Source organism: Panthera leo, chromosome D1 (assembly GCF_018350215.1).
Source record: "Panthera leo isolate Ple1 chromosome D1, P.leo_Ple1_pat1.1, whole genome shotgun sequence".
Taxonomy (NCBI): Eukaryota; Metazoa; Chordata; class Mammalia; order Carnivora; family Felidae; genus Panthera; species Panthera leo.
Window position 1 is genome coordinate 65,237,547 of NC_056688.1, and position 18,877 is coordinate 65,256,423.

The window sequence follows — 18,877 nt, forward strand, 5'->3', positions numbered from 1 at the left end:
CCAGCGAGCAGGACCAAGGGGCGGGGAGTGGGGCCCAGAGACCCTGGGGAGTGCTGCTGTCAGAAGCTGGAGAAAGCCGAGCTCGCTTCCCGCCTGGAGCCCGGTCCTCGGACTCTGCCTTCCAGCAGTGCTTCTCCAGATGGGCTGTAGTTGTGGCTCCCAGAGCCTGGAGGGTCTTCCTCTTGCCAGCAGGCCCAGGCCAGGTGCTTTCTCATGTCTTAGCCACAAGCCACGTGCCTCCCAGCCTTTCTGTCCTCCTTCATCCTGGGCCTCCCCACCAACACTCCCGGATGGAAGCCTCCCGGTTACTGACACCCATACTTATGTGCCCCGGCTCTCAGCCAAGACCCCTGCTGCTTCAAAATCCAGTTACCCACCTGTGGGGGTCCCTCACAAGGTGTCTCTGAGATCCCTGGGCTTCTGGTGCTTCTCTGCCTCTTGGCTCCCACCACCTCTCACACTGCCCTGGGGTCCACCTTGCCCACCCCAGGGGCACTCAGGCACTTTGCAAGCTGGGAGGAGGTGAGACTGGTAGAGTCAAGGGACTGAACAGTCGGCCCCAGCTGCCATAACAAAATACCACAGATGGCTTGGCTCAAACAACAGATATGATTTTCTCACAGTTCTGGAGGCTGGGAAGTCCAAGATCAAGGTCCGACAGGGCTGGTGTCTAGTAAGGACCCTCTTCCTGACTTGCAGACAGCAGCCTACTACATCCTGTGTCCTCAATCTCTGGTGTCTCTTCTCATAAGGACACTAATCCCATCACACCAGGGCATCACACTTAGGACCTCATATAACCTAGTTACTTCCCTCAAGGTCCAAATACAGTCACATGAGGGATTAACTATATGATAGGCACTTAACTATATGAATTTGGGGAGGGGGAATACAATTCAGTCTATAAGAGGGATGTTGTCACAGCAAGGTCACATTGCAAAGAGGGTTCTGACCATCTGGCTGCTCCTCCCTTGTCTCCTCCCCCCAGATGGACACTGTCCCCACCCCGTCTGTCCCTGGACACTTCCACCTGATTCAGGTCTGTTGGCCAGCTCATCTTCTAAACCAAGGACCCGTCAAGGGATGTTTTACAAATGTTTCCCTTCCTAGGAGGATTTTTTTTTTTTTTTATTTTAGAAAGAGAGAGAGCGTGAGCAGGAGGAGAGGGATAGAGGAAGAGAGACAGAGAGAGAGAGAATCTCAAGCAGGCTTGATGCCCAGTGTGGAACCCGATGTAGGGCTTCATCTCACAACCATGAGATCATGACCTGAGCTGAAATCAAGAGTGGGACGCTTAACCGACTGAGCCACCCAGGCGCTACCACCCCCAGGAGCAATTTTAAACCATAACATTTTCCCACCATGCAGTATAAACTTAGTTTCTCAGCGTGCTTTCAGAGACTATGGAGGATTCTGGTGCTGAGCCCTGGTGAGAAGTCTGGCCAGCATTTAGGCAGCAGAGCTCCTACATGAACGCACACTCGCAGGGCTTGAAGCACACTAGCCGAAGTGGCTGTAGTTTTAATTAGTTGTTAGTCTTGCCTTTTAACTACAGACTTCTGTCAGTTCGGCTTCATCGATGTCGGTTAACCCTACAAAGTGTTGTAACGCATATTTGCCGCACAAAGGGGTTTCCAACAGAGAACTTCCCACCACCAGGCCAGTGAAGGTAGGCGTTCGTGTTGGTTTAAATGAGAAATGTTTCTGTCCATGGTCACTTTGGAGGTATACTCACCACTCCTTCTTCCCCACATTGCTGTTCACAGAGAGGAACTCACTACTGGTGATAAAATCCTAGAATTTGTGTGACTTGAACAGGATGATAGAATCACTGAAGGATTTTCAAGTACACACAGCTCTGGCTTGTAATGTGTTTAAGCTTACATTTGTCAATAGTAAACACACAGTGCATGTATGGTGCCATCAGTGAGTTGTGGAAGCAGATCGGTGAGCCTTGGAGGGAAACTGAGCCTGCAGAACACAGTCCACTCTCTGGGCACTCAGGCCACTGAGATTTCCAGATGCCCAACAGAACAGCGCAATCCCTTGCTTGCTTTCTGCACTCTTTCCTTCTCAAGTCAGCCACCCATGGACTGTTCCAGAGAGGCCGCACGGGGATGAGCGAAGTTGGAGCTGTGGTTCTTGAGTGATACCCGGCAGAGGCAGGATTCTTGGGCACCTGGATCCTGGGCAGGAGGGGCAGAAAGTAACTGTGAGTTTGATGTGTCTAAACATGCCAGGCAGGCAAGCTCAAATCTGTCCCCTGCGGCAGCGAGGCTCGGAAGTTGCCCACGAGTGTGTCCACGTGTGTGTGTTGCGGGGAGGGGTGTTATTTAGAACCTTCAGTCCGACCCAAGAGATGGCACAATGCTGGAGGCAGAGTTGGGCTCTCAGAACTCCCCTTCCTCCTGTCTGTCCTGGGTGCTTTCTTCATCAGCTGGGATCTCTGGAAGTGCAGAAGCACATCTGAAATAACGCCTTGTCCCAGCACGCTTTCATTTTGCATTTCTTTTAAATAAGTGAGATCACATCTTCCAGCTGCCACACTTGGCTCCTGCCATCCCTGAAGTTCCCAGCAAAGTGCCCTCCGTGGCAGAATCTGAAGCTGTTTCCAACAGCACCTGAGCTCTCCTTCTGGGTGTCCTATATCCTGCATACCTGACCATTCATCAAAACCAGTAACCTGACTGTGCCTCTGGATACCTTGTAAAATTCTCCATTTCCTTCAACTATGTCACAGCCAAAGCAAAAACGAGGAGCTAGAGATCGTGCCCTTGTTAACCAAGAATGACCAATAAACAGGCCCACGGTCTTGGATTGACACGGTTCTTCCCATTGCCTATGTGGGAGCCCTGCAGACTCCTCAATCTTCACCTTGGCCCTAAACAAATCCCCGAAAATACCGTCCAATTAAAATACATCTCAGTGTCTCTTATCCCCAAGAGGCAGGGATGGGGACCCCCACATGATGGATGAAGGGTATTCTGAGACATCCAGGCAACTGAGGATCTCCTGCCTGACCTTTGCCCTCACCCTGGCTTATAGTTAGGCGCTTGCTGCGACCCCAGAGAGAAGGGCAGTGGGAGCTGCCTGGGTGGGGGGACTGCTGGAGCCATGGGTGACTAGGTCACGGAGCGGTGCTTGCCTGGCCCCCACGTGGGATCCAGAAGGTTCACCCCACAGGGGACAACCTGGGCGCAGGATCCCAAGAGACCACTCAGCATCCACCTCCTGGCTTCTGGTCCCGAGGGCACCGAGCAGGCCAGAAAAGTCCACTTGCCGAGACTTGCTGTGCAGTGAGGGGTTGGACTACATCCTACCCTTCGCACTCCTAAAGATGCCTTTTAAAATTTCTTCTACAGACTCTGTGTTTTGAAAGATTTTGTCAACCAAAAACTTTAGGTATGAGTGTGGCCAGAGCCATTCATCACAGGCTCATATGCTCTTTTCGTTGTGCTCCTTGACATTCGAAAATTGCCTGCAAATCCCATTACTTGCTTGGGGGCCCTGGGAGGAAGGAGACCTGTTGTGTGTCAGGATTACCTGGGGCAGCCCAAGACCTGGGGGTAGGGCCAGGAAAAGTTCGAGAGACCCACCCAGGGCCCTCCCACCTGAATCCCTCTGCATTTCCTCCAGTGCACAGGACACTCTTTCCCAGGAGCCCACCCACCCCCACCCGACATCCTATATCACATTACCTCAGCATCCTCTCACCACCTACATCCACCCACAGCACAAAGCTGAGTCCACATCGGGGGCTGGGTAAGGGGCACCCTGCTGCAAGGGACATGCCAGGACCCAGGCCTGGGCTGCTCTGCCTTGTCAGGGTGGAACCTGGGATTTGGGCCCAGCCCTCATCGCTTTGGACACATGGCACCCCAGGAGCTGTGCAGAAGCTGGGGAAGCAGGAGATCTAGAGATAAAAGTGAGAGGCAAGGACATCAGAAGTGACACTTTGGTTTCAAGTGTCCTGAGCCTCTGCTGGCTGGCAAAGAGCAGCATGTAAACAAGGACACGTGTCACCACTCCTGGAAATTCTAGAGAGGTTTGGGGAGGGAATCCTCTGACAAAGACTCAGATTCCTGCTAGTAACGTCGAAGGAGGGCTCGGAGCCATTTAATATATGCAGAGATGTTAATGTGCCCCTGCGGCAGGGGAGGCTACGAGACACAGAGGGTACCTCATGCTCATCCTGTTTGGAGGGTCCAGGACAGGCCTGTGACTCAGTTTGTGCCTTCCCTCCTCTCTGTATCTCAGTGGTAGTTAGAGAGACAGACACCAAACGAAAATGAGTCTGTCTTCCTGGGTGATCTTAGGGCTCCGTGCCTCAGATCCAGCCCAGGCACGTTCTGCCACTCCCCCTGGCATCACACTGGGAAAGGGCTCTTTTGTGGTCACTGAGAGTCTGCCACAAGGACAGCGATAGGAAAATAAATGTGCTTCAGGGTCACATCATCAGTAAAGGCTGTGCTAGTAAAGTCAAGCCAGACTGTCCACCAATTCTTGCTAAGGGGAACACGATGGGCCCCAGTGATAGGGACCAGTGTCAAGAGGCCTAGGGGCGGCAGGCCACGTGTTCATTTTGGAAAAAGGTTCATTTTGGGAAAAGACCCAGATGAACTAGAACAAAGGCCCAAGAAACATGCCACCTGAGCAGGAGTCTAAGAGAACACTAGAGAAGGTTCAGAGGGCTGTGGGCGTCACCTCCAACTCTCAAGGGGCCATTATGGGGCCCAAGGAGTAGACTTTAAATAGTTTCCAGAGGGGCCAGTGAGGAGCAGGTGTTAGTTAATACGAAGACTTTTCTAGCAGTCCCCCATCCCAGGGAGCATTTCATCAGAGGCTGGGAGTGGGGGGGTTCCTGCCCTGGGGGATTTGGGCAGTGCAGATGGTCCACGATTCTGCAAACTTGGGCTTCGGGAAAGTATCTGTTAGGCCATTTTCTGATTTATGCTGAAGGGAATCGATGGAATTCTGAGCCAGAGAGGACCTGGTACCTGTCACCACTCAGATTCGATGAATCGGCCATAAGGAGGTTTGGCCACATCTCCTAGGGACACTTCTCCAAATGGCACTTCATGTCATCATGCCATCCTCACACTTGTTCTTGCCCAACCAAGTACAGCCACGCCCAGTCCCTGGGTGGGAGTGTGCCCAAGATGGTGCCTTGATGCCTGGGTCCCCGAACCCTGCCTAGTGTCCAGAAGCCCTCATGAACAACTCCCTGTTAACTCTGGGTCTCTCTCCACATCCTTCCCCCTCCAGCCATGGTGACCCACTCCGGCCTTTAAGTCTCTCTCAAGCGGCCATCCCCACTTCAAGGTCTGATAGCGCTTCAACTTAGGATGACTTGGAGGAGCCCTTCATCTCACTGCCAACCCCCAACTCGGTGAGTGAAACCTCTATCAAGCCGCTTACTGTTGAAGCCAAAAGTCCCTCTCGGTCCCCCACCCACTCTTTTCTTCACTCTACACATCTAATCCCTCACGGGATCCTATCAATCTATCTCCAAACCATATTTCCTATCCGCCCACTTCTCTCCATCTTCTCTGTTGCCCTCTTGCCCAATGACCCCTGACCGATCTCCCTGCTTCTCTTTCTGCTCCACCTGCATTTGTTCAATAGAAGACAGAGTGAACCTTTAATCAGAGGTCATTCCCCAGCTGGAAACCTGTTAGTGGTTCCCTGTTGTGTTTAGAATAAATGGATTCCTTTTTGTGGCCCCCAAGGCCTGCAGGGCCTGGCCCCAGCCCCTCCGCACTGCCCCCCCCCCCACCCCCCACCACCATCCTGGCTTTTGGTCGAGGTCCTGGAGTCCACCCAGCTCTGTCCCAGGCCCCTCTGCCTAGAGCATTCCTCCCTTTAGCCTTCAAGCTTCTTTAGAAAGGCTCCTATCCTGTCGTTCTCTATTATGGCACTCTTTACTTCCTACCTTGTGCTCATCACAGTACACAGGTATTTTACATATTTGTAAAGATCTCCAACATCTGCCCCGCACCAAGACTGCAACCTCCTCAAGGGCAATGACCTTGACTCTCTCTTACCTCATCTTATGCCCATTGCCTATCACTGTGCCCGGCAATAGCAGATGGTCAGTAAATATTTTTTGAATGAACAACTGAGTCTCTCAATCTGATTCTACTTAGGGGACATTCTTTGTGCAGCTCCCAGTCCTCGTGGTAGAGTGTGGTGCTGGTCACCTGGAGGCAAAAGGAGACGTCAGCATGGCCGGACTGTTGTTGCCCTCCAGGCAAGAAAAGTGCACCGGAGGCAAGACGTCCTGCCAAGATTCCACTTCAGGGGATGGGGCCAGGACGACGCCCCAGTGGCTGAGGCTCCAAGGTCCCGTGACTAAGTTCACACTGACTGGGGGAAGGGGGTCAGGCCACAACCAGGGAACTCATCTGGAGGGAAGACACTCTTGTGAAAAATCACCCACGTCTGTGGGCTTTGGGGGCTTTCCCACTAGTAGCCTTTCTTCCAAAGCTCCAGAGCAGCACCCAGGATAAGAACCGCTTCTCTCCTGGGCCCGAGCGGCAGGCAGCAGACTGAGAGATGGCAGCCGGGTCAGGAAGCGCCATCCTTGGCTGCTGGGCTTCTTTCCAGAGCAGGGGTCTCCCTCATCCTGCACCGGACAGGGGCTTCGAACCTCTGGAGACAGTCTGTGCTCCTTGATCCGGGTGCTGTCGGTCGGTGTGACGAGGAAAACAGAAGCTGAAAGCAGTAAGGAAAAGTATTCGAGCTAAAAGCTGACCTGGGCCCGTGTTTGCAGTCACACAGCCGCGCCCGCCACCTGATAGAGCCGTGCGGGGAACGGAACCGTGACGGGGACTCCTTGCCCCACGCGTGTACAACGCCGTGGGAGTCACAGCTCTTGGCCCCGGCGAGCATGTCTGTCGTGTCCGCACACAGGGCCGTCCAGGCGAATACCTGCGGCAGCCACAGGGCCTCTTTCCTCTCTTCGCTCAAAAACACATTCAAAGGTTTCCAAAGATTGCTCCTGACAATGACCAAAGCACTTAGACCTTTAGAATTCATTTTCGTCACGTGGAGTCCTTCAGAATGCAGCTTACCCTGCTATGGTGTGGTTGCACCTCACTCAAACTCGTCAACATGCAAAATAACCCTCCTCCACTCTGAGACCCAAAGTTGCCAGAATGACTGCGCCAGGCTGTTGCTGGGAGCTGGCGGTGTTCATGAGCCGCTGACCTTTCCAAACTATGAGCTCAAACCTTACAGCAGCCATGGCCTAAACTATAAATACCTCGAGAGGCAAGTAGTGCAACAGTGACATACTTAACCCCGCTGGCTGGGTTCAAATCTCTGTTCTGCTACTCCTCGGCTGTGTGACCTTGGACAAGTTTCTTAACCTTTCTGTGCCTTAATTCACTCCTCTGTAGAGATAACAGTACCAGCGTCCTAGGTTGCTATAAGAATGAAAAGAACATGTGTGCTTAGCAGAGTGTCGGGCACGTGATCAGTGCTCTGTGAATGTTGCTGTTATTTTTACATCATTAACCTGAACATGGGCTTTTGTCAAAAGACAAGATCCCTTCCACTAATATGGCTCAAAGTCCACCTTACAAGAGGACTTTGATTTCTAGTAAACCGCATGTAACCCAATGCCTGCACCAGGAAATACTGGTTGCCACCTCCACGTGAGGGCTTCTTCCTCAGGGTCCAGGGAAGGTGCCCGTTGGCCATCTTCCACCTGCCCTGCCCTTGGGTTGCACTGGAAATGCTGACTCTGGGACCTTGCAACCGCCCGGGGATGGAGATCACTTCCTGTGCTGATGAGGAAAACCTCTTCGAAACGACAGCTTGGTGTCAGGATCTTGTCCGCAGAGGCTGTCCCGGGTGAGAGAGTCAAAGACTTGTGTCCCAGGCCCCCAAGGGTGGCGAACTGTGTGTAATCTCTGTCTCAGCGCCGAAGATAGGAATGATCTGAAGGTGCTCCAGAATCCCTCAGGAGAGGGGGGCGGGGCTGCCCTGCGTGGTGGCCCTGTCCTCTGGGCCAGGCCAGGAACAGTTGCACGTTTCGGGGATGAAGCCCTCTGAGGTCTTCACCCTGGGTTCACCGGGTCCACCTAAGACATCTGGGATGGCACCAGGCAACAGGGCTGCCCCTGAGCTAGCCGGCGGTGACACCGCAATGTCTTCCTCTTGTCCCACCGTCACGAGTGCCCTGCTGCTTGAGGTGAGGCCACTGGGCCGGTAGTAGCAGTCCCTACCGCTCTGCTGAGGGCTGCTCCGGATAACTTAGGGAAACTGAAGACCTGCCACACAGGGAACCGAGTGGAGCTGATTATACCAGCAACTGAGGAAGGAAGCCACAAAAATGTCAGACAGACACTGAACGTGGCCTTCCTTTGAAGAACAAAAGCAAAGAAGATTGGCTCACCAATGGGAATTAAGTGATAACAATGCAGTGCACAGAAATCAAAACCAATTCTAAGCCAGCTCCCTCAGAAAAATACAGGGTCCTGAAGAGTAAAGCTGAACTATGTGAGGTCTTTGAAGAGGGAAAATGTTACTTGAAAATGCTTTGTAAAGCGATGTTAGCACTTGCAGAGATGAAACACACGGCCTGGGGAGAAGGCTTGTCTGCAGGCTGCCTGTGCTTCCTGGCCACCATAGGCTCCCCAGCGGAAGCCTCTGCCAGGCCCTCCAGTCCAGCCGGGAGACAGTGTCCCAGGCTAGGGGAACTCTTGGCTGTTACAAGTGTTGATTGCTTGCTTGCTTGCTTGCTTTTCAAAGAATGTTTTTCTTTTTCTTTTTTTTTTTTTTATTTTGAAAGAATGAGAGAACATGAGTTGGGGAGGGGCAGAAAGAGAGAGAGGGAGAGAGAGAATCCCAAGCAGCCTCCATGTGCCAGCACAGAGCCGAAGGCAGGGCTTGAACTCGCAAACAGTGAGATCATGGCCTGAGCCAAAACCAAGAGTCGGACGCTTAACCGACTGAGCCACCCAGGCATCCCACAGGTTCTTTAGGCTCCAAAAGCCGCGACTGGAATGTAAGACCTAAATGTGAACCTTCAGGGTCCAGACAATTTCAGATCCAGTTGGGTAATGCTCGATGTATTTTGCTCTGGCTAGGTCCAACTCTGGGAAATTTCCTCTGCCATCGCCTCCCTCAACCCTAGCTAGTGACCACCCAGGTGCACCAGTTTGCTTCAGGAAGAACTCATTTAGGCTTTTTGCTCTTCACTTTACTGCTATTCAGTGGGAGGTCAGCAACCACAGACAAAACTGCCCCAGGTCAAAGAACAATGCAGAACTGACAAGAAAGGGTCCAGATCACTCTGGGTGCCAGGAAGAGACAGATGGTGCACTCAAATGGGGTAGGTGCGAGTTCAACAAAGAGACTATTTATAAAGGTACTGAGAGAGTTAGGGAAACCCACAAAGGAAGACACAGTACCCAGGGCAATAGCCCCTGGTCTTGGCCTGGAGGGGCTGCCAGCAGGTGCTGAGGCCTGCAGAATGAGAATACGGTGACTTCCCAGCAGCCCAGTATGGAAGGCCGTGGGGGAATCGATGACTGGCCCTCGGCTTTCCTAGCCGATGTCCTATTGGTGACTCCCACTGACAGAAGCCCAATATATCCAGAGGCCCAGGGAGACTGTTCATGCAGTCCCTAAAGATCAGTCTCTCGGAGTGGAGAGGGCAGAGCAGGGCAGAGTGGCTCTGGAGGGGCACATGGAAAACAGCCAGCTCAGGGTCGTTTCCCAGAGGCCACAGCTTCTTGGTCTCCAGCCAAGTGCAACCATTATAGGACACAACCTCCGTGGCCAATTTCAAAGCTCTGCTTACTGCTGGGAATGCATGTTTGAACAAAGCCTTTATTCTCTCTATTCCAACAGCAGGGCTGGAATTTAAAAAGCTTCATTTTCAAGACTGGCTGCTTTTGATGTGTCTAACCTGGAACTTACATTTTGAGTCAAATAGAATTATTTAAACAAAGCATTTCAGTGATAAGCACAAAATGTTTTGGGGTTTTTTCTTCTTCTTCTTTCCCCTCCCAATACCACAGAACATTCCTACTCTCAGAGGGTAAGGGCTTTTCTGTGGCCTACATCGCATCCTCCCTCAGCCTCTGTTTCCCCGGTCTTCGATTCTGCAGCCTGAGTCTTCATCCGGGTGTGCCCGGGCACAGGCCAGGGAGGGCGAGGCTTACCTCAGACAGGCCTGGAGCCAGGACTCTGCAGCGCTTCCCTCCTCTGACTCCTGTTCCAAGTTTGGCAGAAACACGTGTTGTCATCCACTCTTCTTTAGTCATTATACTTTGTCTTCTTTCTGCTCCCTTCCCCCCAACCCATCTCTCTTTCTCCTCTGATTTAAGCCCTTTTCGATAGCATCTTCTGTTCTCCTCAGCTGAACCTCTCCTCAGCCCCAAGCCTGCATTTATCAATTTTATCTCCTGCCTCGACTTGTCTGTTATTCAAGTTGGAGCGTAATCAGCATGTGCATGCCTTGGCAATTACGCCTGCTCTGTACTGTCCCGGTGTCCCTCTGGGTCCTGCAAGCCCATCTCTCCATGCAGTGCATACGAGGTGTCAGAGTGATGGTTACCAGTGCCTTGGAGCTGGCCTCTCAGTCACCGAAAACCATTCTAAAACAGAAGAGCTACTTTTTTTCCACAGCCATGAAAGCAAATGAAGAGAGCAAGTCTCAGATAGTAAAAAGGTACAGTCGTTGGGGCAAAAAGCTCAGACCTGGCCTGGTCCAGGGGTTACACACAAATAAATAACAAATACAAATAATGTGAAAATTCCCCTTAGAAAGAGTGAGCTCGGCTTCTATCAAAATGATTCTACATAAATAAAACGAAGGCCTAGACAGATGAAAGCTGATAGAATGATTTTTACGGTGGGAAGGACAGTCAACCTGGCATGGGCTGGGGAGGGCAAAGGTGCAAACACAATAAAAGCTATTAAATGACTTCACCTTTCACTGAATGCTTAGTTCTGGACCTTTGGTCGAGCTTACTGAGTAGAATTACTAATTTAAGGCTGAAGAGCAATGTGGACAGAAATTTGGATAATATTAAATTTAACATCAGAATTCTCTAATATGTGATACAAAAGACTGTATCACTATGGAAGTAAGAGCACTTTAGATACAGGGAATATTCCATTTTCAGCCTTAGGGGATGGACAGAATCTAAGCCACCGTCTCAGCTGGCTTTTCTGCAAGGAGATCAGCAGGCTGCTATTACCCCTGCCTTTAAGAGCACCACCGAGGAAGGGAAATCTGAGGCCGGGCTTCTCAGCAGGCAAACAGGACATACTCCTCAAAGATTGGCTCACTACATCCTGAGAGGAGGCTTACAGCTCAGGAGATGGTTTCTGGACTCCTGATAGGACTGGAAGTAATAATCAGTAAGGGAGAAAGACCTTGAAGAAGCTATGCCAACTCCAGTTCTAAAATAAAGTCTAGACAATTTAAACCAGGTCCACTTTAGCTGGCAGATTCCCTCAGGGGAAGCACACTGTAGGTACTAAGAAGGTCCTGACAGAGCTAGCCAGGGACAACGCATGTTAGTGCTACCTTTGACCCACTCGGAAGTACAACAGTGTCTTCCAAATTAATCACAAGAAGTACTTCTATTACCATTAGCCACTGAGTGGATTTATATGCAACTAAGTACATGCTCAGCAGGCTCATTTTGGAGGTCTAAGACAATCCCATCGGGAGAGGTGGAGTGAAACTAGAGTATTACTTTATACAAGTAAAAGCAAACGCAGATTGTTTCCTTAGAATTTGTTTGGAAGGCCAAGCAAAGCATCTACTCACCCAGTTTGACCTCGAAAGGCAAAACAATTTCCCTGGGGTGGAAAGGAGATACTTGTAACACCAAGAGTAATGATGTATTTTCCCCTGTATCCACTTTGTGACCTTCCCCAAAGATATGTGCCTACCTTTGCAGAAGCAGGCCAAACTCATAATTTGCATAAGGGCTTAGAGGACCTTTTATATCCACCTCTCGTTAACATAAAAATTAACGTGCATGGGTGACATCTGTCTTTTATTGATTCAATCAATATATTGGGAATTTAGCAGCAACTTAATGGCAAGCAGTTACAAAAATCTCCTATTCTTTTACATTTAAAATAAGTTGTCTTAAATAATCTACACCAACCTAAAATCACAAGAACACATGTGAATGGCTGAAGCACTTCTGCTGTTATGCCTATGGCAAGTTTATTAGTAATTTCCTAACAAAATCTCCTAGTGCAAAGTGCACATAATTATTTGGGACCTCCATCACCATATTTGGCTCTCATTTTCTCCTACAAATAATTGTGCCCAAATACAAGAATGTGAAGTAAAACTGAGCAAGTATGCCCACCACCTTGCTTTGAGGACGCGTGCTCCTCTAAACAACTCTCAAAAACCTTGAGTTAACTGCAGCCACAGCTCGCCATCAAGCCTGTTGGTGGCTGTTCTTAACACTAGGCTGCCTTGAAGATCCCCAGCTCCGAGGTTAAACTGGTGCAAACACATGGCAGGGCTCAGCGGGGCTAAAAGACTAAAAGCTCGACATAGTCCTGTCCTTTCTCCCTCCCGTCTCCTCACTTTAGCGCTAGAAAGAGCAGCTCCGTGTTTGTACTATTCACCTGTGAAGGGAACCTTAGAGTTTCTTTTTGGTTCTAGGCACGGCATTGGATTTAGCAATGTATTTGGTTGCCGGTCCTTGGCTTGACGTCATGGGGGATTTCTCTGGTTCTCCCTTGAGTCCGGCTGGGAAGTTTCTGCTACCTGCAGAACTTGCATGCTTCGAGTCCGAGTTGTCCGCGTTTTCCTTCTTACTGGCCACAGGAAATTTCTTTGCATAAGCAGTGGACTGGAAATAAAGGGAAAGGCCTGGATTACTTTTCAGACACGAGGCAATATCTATCAATTCAAAGAAGCAAGGGACTACAAAATTGCCCAGGATTTGCAAGGCGGAGCACTCTCCAGAGGGGAGATAGAAACTAATCCCATTGTAGGGCTGTTATTAAATGCCCAAGTAAGTTCCTTTAGCACTTTCAGGAAAACAGAACTGTTTAGGGTTTGGTGTAGTGCAAACTACAGGCACAATTTCAGATCCTCTGCCATGCAAAACAAAAGTAAACATCTGGCAACATTTGCATAGGGAAGCTGGCCAGGACATAACCACACTCATTTCATCTTTACAGAATTCCAGGCCGGCCCTGGCATGTGTACGGTTGACCTGACAGGCACAGCACAGCACAGCTACGCCTCCTGACCTGGGGACAGTCGCTGCATATGGCCCACTCCTCACGCTCTCGCCATTCTCTGTGCTCACTCCGGAGCCTGGCTTCAAATCCCGGTCACACCACGTGGGCAGGTCCACGGACCTCTTGGAGTCTCGATGCCTCACGGGTAAATGGGGAAAACGTATTTGCACGTTTACTACATGGGTTTATTATGAGAATGCACCGAGATAGAGGCCATGAAAGTACTTCTTCAAGGCACAAAACAAAAGGGGTCTCAATAGGCAATTGTGTTTCTTCAGGTCACCTCACCCCACTGCCAAGGAAACAGTCTCTGATTCTGCTGTCATGAGGGAAGCAGAGTCCATTTTAACCTTAGAGCCATTTTATAAGTAATCACTTCTCTGGGTGCCATGGTGGCTCAGTCGGTTAAGCTTCTGACTTTGGCCCAGGTCATGATCTTAATGTTCTTGAGTTTGAACTCCATGTGGAGCCCCGCATCAGTCTCCGCCCGGACAGTGCACAGCCTGCTTGGGATTCTCACTCTCTTCCTCTCTGCCCCTCCCCCACTTGCATTCTCTAAATAAATAAATAAATAAATAAATAAATAAACTTAACAATGACAACAAAAAAGAAGTGAGCACTCCTCATGAAATGAAGCTGAGCACAGAGTTCTAAAAGAGCAGAGAACGTATTAGGAGAAGGGGACACAAGCAAGGTGGGGGATGAGACAGGGGAGAATAGATACAGCAGGCCTCACAGACACAAAATGGTCTGGGAAGGGCTTGTAAGTTTAACGCTCTGGCAAATGCAAAGTTACTCTAAATCTGGATCAATAATCAGGTTAACAATTTTCAGAGAATCTGAAAAGACTACATGTAACACTGTACAAATAAACCTGGTATTTCTTTGATCACTCAGGCCCTTGTGATACAAATGGCCATGTTTTATGCCCGGTAGTAGGCACTTAATATATATTTGTTCAATGAATAAGTGACCTCCCAGGGCAGCAGCAGAACTTCGGGTCATTTATGATTTTTGGTACCTGTATTTAAAGAAAGAGAACATTTACCTGACATTTGCTTATTGCAGACAGGCCTTAAATATGTGTCTCTTCAGAACATCACTCATGTAGGACTTCCTAACCATGTCTGCTAATTCTTGAGCTGGTAATTTTGTACATTGAAAAAAATTAATTTGTATAAATTTAGAAATGTAAAAAAGTCCTTTTCTCTATAGATTTGTTTCACCCACGAAAATGTCTACGTTGCTTCTCTGTGTATTCTTTCACAAAATAGAAAATACTGAAAATGCATCAGCATTCCGTAACATAGATTGTACCCTCTCACTGAAAATTCCCATGTTCAGCAATACGGTGAGGGTGAACTCCCCTAATGCTCCAGTAACCGGCCGGAGAGAAGCTGCGTTGTTTAGAATAGCACTGATCCCAAAGACAGGAAACCTATCTTGGAAATTTCAATTCATGAAAGTTTAATCCTATTAAAAGGTGAATCTAAGTGTAACCTTCACTCTTTTGATTTTCCACCTTTTGAGTGATCATCCAAGTAGTTGAGGAAATGTCTTTGAACACATCCACCACAACTACTGTTCTACAGAATAGGAACACGGATTCAGCCATTTTCTTTTTAATGTATTTATATTCATTTGCAGCTCAACACTTCCATTCTTCTTCATGGTTCCATTTGTTAATGGACTTGAGTCATTAAAGTAGACTCAGAAGTTGCAGTCACCAGAAAGAAATACTCAGAGACAGTCTCTGTGGGCAGGTTTAGTGATGTAGATGATTTTTTCTTTTTCCCAAACGCATTAGAGGCTCTGGTGTTTTCTTCTTGGATAAGGTAACTTAAGATTATCCTCAGAATTTTCTGGCAAAGGGGAAAGAAAGAGAAAACTAAACCAGAATGTTTGCTTGCTTTAGTGCAGAAATATGGTGTTTCTGTTTCATTCTAGAGCAAGATGAGAAAATATTCCTCAGCAACATTTCATTATTTTATTTATTTCATTTCTTTCATTATTTTATTTATTTATATCTAATTCATTATTTTATTTATTTATATCTAATTTTAGTGATGTATTTTTAAAATAGGTGGTACAACCCCATGATTTAATAGTCACAGTGTTAAAAATCTTCTCCCTGCCCCCTAGTTGACTCTGCTCTGCCCCACATCAGGGACACCAATATTATCAATTTACAGTGTATGCTTCCAGAGAGTTCATGCATCTCTTCAAGCAAATATTACGTGGAACCAGATTGAATTGGTAGTCATTTCTGCAGGCCAAAACAGCCTAATAATGGCAATTTCATATGGTTCCATCTAATCCATATATTGACATGCTTTCTTCTCCCTGTTTTTACCCAAATGGTAGCCCACTGTAAGTGTTCTTTCACACCTTGATTTTTTTTCAACTAATGATTATTTTGAGGATCCTTCCACGTCCATATGTAAAGAGTTCTCATTCTTCTTTTTGGCTCTGCAGTATTCTCTTGTTTGAATATTTATTTAGCCAGCCCCTTCACAATGGACATTCAGGTCGTTTCCAAACTTTTCCTAGTACAAATAATGCTTCTGTGAATAATATTGCACTTGTGCCATTTTGTACATGTGTAAGTATATCTACAGGCTATACATTTTAGAAGCAGGACTCCTGAGTCAAAACATCTATGGATTTGTAATTTTGAAAGGTATCGCCATATTGCTTTCCAGTGCCTCTGTACCAACTTATATTCTTACCGGCAACATATAAGTGCCTGTTTTCTTATTTCCTTTTCAATTTGGTATTTAATACATGTTAAAACTAATATAGTCAACCATGTTTTCTTTAACTCCAAGTTGGCCCAAAACTGGCTGCACTGAAACAAATCTCAATACTTGTTCCTTTACTCCTTGGTAATATCAATGCAAATTTACTCACCTTTATACAGATGTTTATTGTAAATGCTTAGAAGCTTCTGTGTATATGTGTGCACCTTGTAAAACGGTGTGTGTGTGTGTGTGTGTGTGTGTGTGTGTGTGCGCGCGCGCATGTGCACACTTTACCATTTCCCTGCTAATTTGCAGTTGCATTAAGTTTAGAATGCCATTGTTTAGGAATCAGAATTGTAAGAGCTTTCCTGAAGCCTCTGAGTCTCCCCTCTTAAATATCACCTCTGATATTTGAAACTGTGCTCTGATGCTAACAAGACATGGATGCAGGCCGGCTCTCATGATGTCCTTTAGACTGAGCCGTAGCTTTCTTCACCAAGAGCCAAGCCACTCACTTCCTTGAACACAAATGGCCAAGGCAAATTCCAGCTTCCAGGCTTTTCTCTAGGAATATAAACAAATCTTAATGTTTCAGGGATTTCCTTTGTAGGTTATAGGTTATCTAAATTTTAGGTTTCTCTTTTTCTTCTCTCACAGTTGAGGGGATTCCTTAGGGATCTATGCTGTCACTGATGCAATTTTACAGTTTTGTGAGTAACGTGACAGAAAAATGAAAAGTGAAATTACCAAGGCTATAGGAATTACTAAGATCTTCTAGGTCATAAAAGGCAAATAGAAGGTGATGAGCTCCCATCCTGTTGTACAGAGGGGGAGAAAGATGAGAGAGGAATTCAATATTCAGTTCTAGGGGAAAAAGAGTTTAAATGATCATTATGAGATTGTTGGCCATCATTATCAGTCCAAAAAGGATCTATAAATCATTGTAGATTGTGCTCTGAAGATACTAGGGTAACATACAATTGCACAGTGATCAAGAAAACCTAGCTATCATCAGAAAGCATTTTAGAAATAAAGAAAAAAATCCTTTATCCTTACATAAAATCATGAAGAATTCATACCTGAAACACTGCAAATCAGCTTGAACAGAGATAAAGGAACCAGGAAAGGTTTACAGACAGGTCACTAATATGATTAATGGATGGAGGTTTCTTTACGAGAGAGAGCTCTTTAGTCTAAAAATATAAAGAATAGAGGACATATATAATCACAATCTGTAGAACACACAAGGGGGAAGATCTCAGCTCTGTGCTGTAGTCAAGATGGTTATACCAGGGGCGGCCCCAAGCAGCATTTCAATTGTTCCTCATCTTTGACAGGCTCTTTCCACCTGGGACAGTTGAAGAATAGTCAGTCCTACTGGAGGCGGAATGATGGAAAAGATGACCTTACAAGGTTCCCTCCGGTTTCATCTTTTAGTAATTCAGCACCCATGGCCTGATTTCTTCAGCTCATATTATTAATCTTGGAAAGGGGCTCCATGTGTGCAAGGGGAGATATGTAACAAGAAAATTGGGCTAAATATACATATTTCATTATTCACTGGCATAACTTTAACCTGATGAACTCATCTGGTGATAATGGATGCAAAACCTGTAAGCTCTAGGCATATCCCTGCAAGTTAATACCAGTACATGATTACTAGAAACTGTTACCATTTCTCTGAATTTTGAGTAAAATACATGCTATTTAAGTAAAGTGGTTTATCGCCATAGCAACCATTTCTAGAGTCACACATTCAAATTATAGGCCTGCACAAGGTCCAAGTGACAGAACATTCTGATACAAGTTTTCAGCTCCAGTTTGCTTGCAATGGTCACCCACTTTCTCTCACATTCCTGTGGTTTTCAGAAAGAAGAAGGAAGGGAAAGAAAAACCAAAGGGAAGAAGAGTAATTAACTTCCAAATATATAGATTTCTTCTATAAGGCTATCTACATAAATAGCTGGGCCTTGTATGGAGTTAATGAAAATAAAATCTAACTTGCAAATCAGGGAGATATAAATTTCTCTTTTCTTTTTTAGTTGAAGTATAATTTACATACAGTAGAATGTACAAATCTCAAGTGTACAGATTGATGACTTTTGACAATGCATAGACCTGTATAACCAACACTCAATCAAGAAATAGAACAATTCCCTACAAATTGCCCTGGGTCCACATCCCACTCAACTCCCTCCCATCCTGAGGCTACAGGTGTTCTGATATAGTTCAACATAATTACTTTTCTAAAACCTCATATAAATGAAACAACATACAGTATGTACTCTTTTGTGTCTGACTCCTTTTCCTTAACATGCTTTTTTAATTGAAATTTTTACTGAGATTTAAGAAAAACAAATTTTTATTGAGATAATTATAGATGCTCATGGTATTGCAACATATGTTTTCGAGATTCATCCATGTATTAGTGGTTCACTCCTTTGTATTACCAAGTAGTATTCCATATTTTATGGATATACCACAATTTGTTTATCCATTCTTCTATTACTGGATATTTGGACTGTTTCCAGTTTGAGGCTCTTTATACATAAAGCTGCTATAAATATATTCTACAAATCCTTTTCTGAACTTATACTTGGGATTTCTGGGTAAATGGTAAGTAAATGCTTAACTTTATAAGTAACTGCCCAACTGGTTTCCAAAGAAACTCCATCATTTTGCACTCCACAAAGCAATGTAGGAAAATTCCAACTGCTCCAATATTTGCTAAATGGACTGGATTTTTTAGATTTTGGCAATTCTAGAAAGGATATAGTGATATATGTTGTGGCTTTTCCTGTTATCATTTGCATTTTCCTGATAACTAGTGATGTTCCACATTTTTTTTTCACATTCTTATTGACTATTAGTGTATTTTCCTATCTGAAATGTCT

General features: G+C 46.8%; 1 protein-coding gene across 8 annotated transcripts in view; it reads right to left on the reverse strand.

The window, feature by feature from the left end:
• Window positions 1-1,490: 1,490 nt before the first annotated feature.
• Window positions 1,491-18,877, reverse strand: part of STK33 (serine/threonine kinase 33) — a 173,386-nt gene continuing 155,999 nt past the window's right edge. For 5 of the 8 annotated variants that reach the window (XM_042905788.1, XM_042905787.1, XM_042905785.1 and 2 more), the window contains one exon: window positions 12,009-12,845. In XM_042905788.1, the coding sequence (XP_042761722.1) occupies window positions 12,633-12,845 (213 nt within the window). In that variant the 3' untranslated portion in view covers window positions 12,009-12,632. Of the gene's footprint in view, window positions 2,187-5,795; window positions 6,715-12,008; window positions 12,846-18,877 lie in introns of those variants that run through there. The other 3 variants (XR_006193773.1, XM_042905789.1, XM_042905790.1) reach the window with 3 other exon arrangements.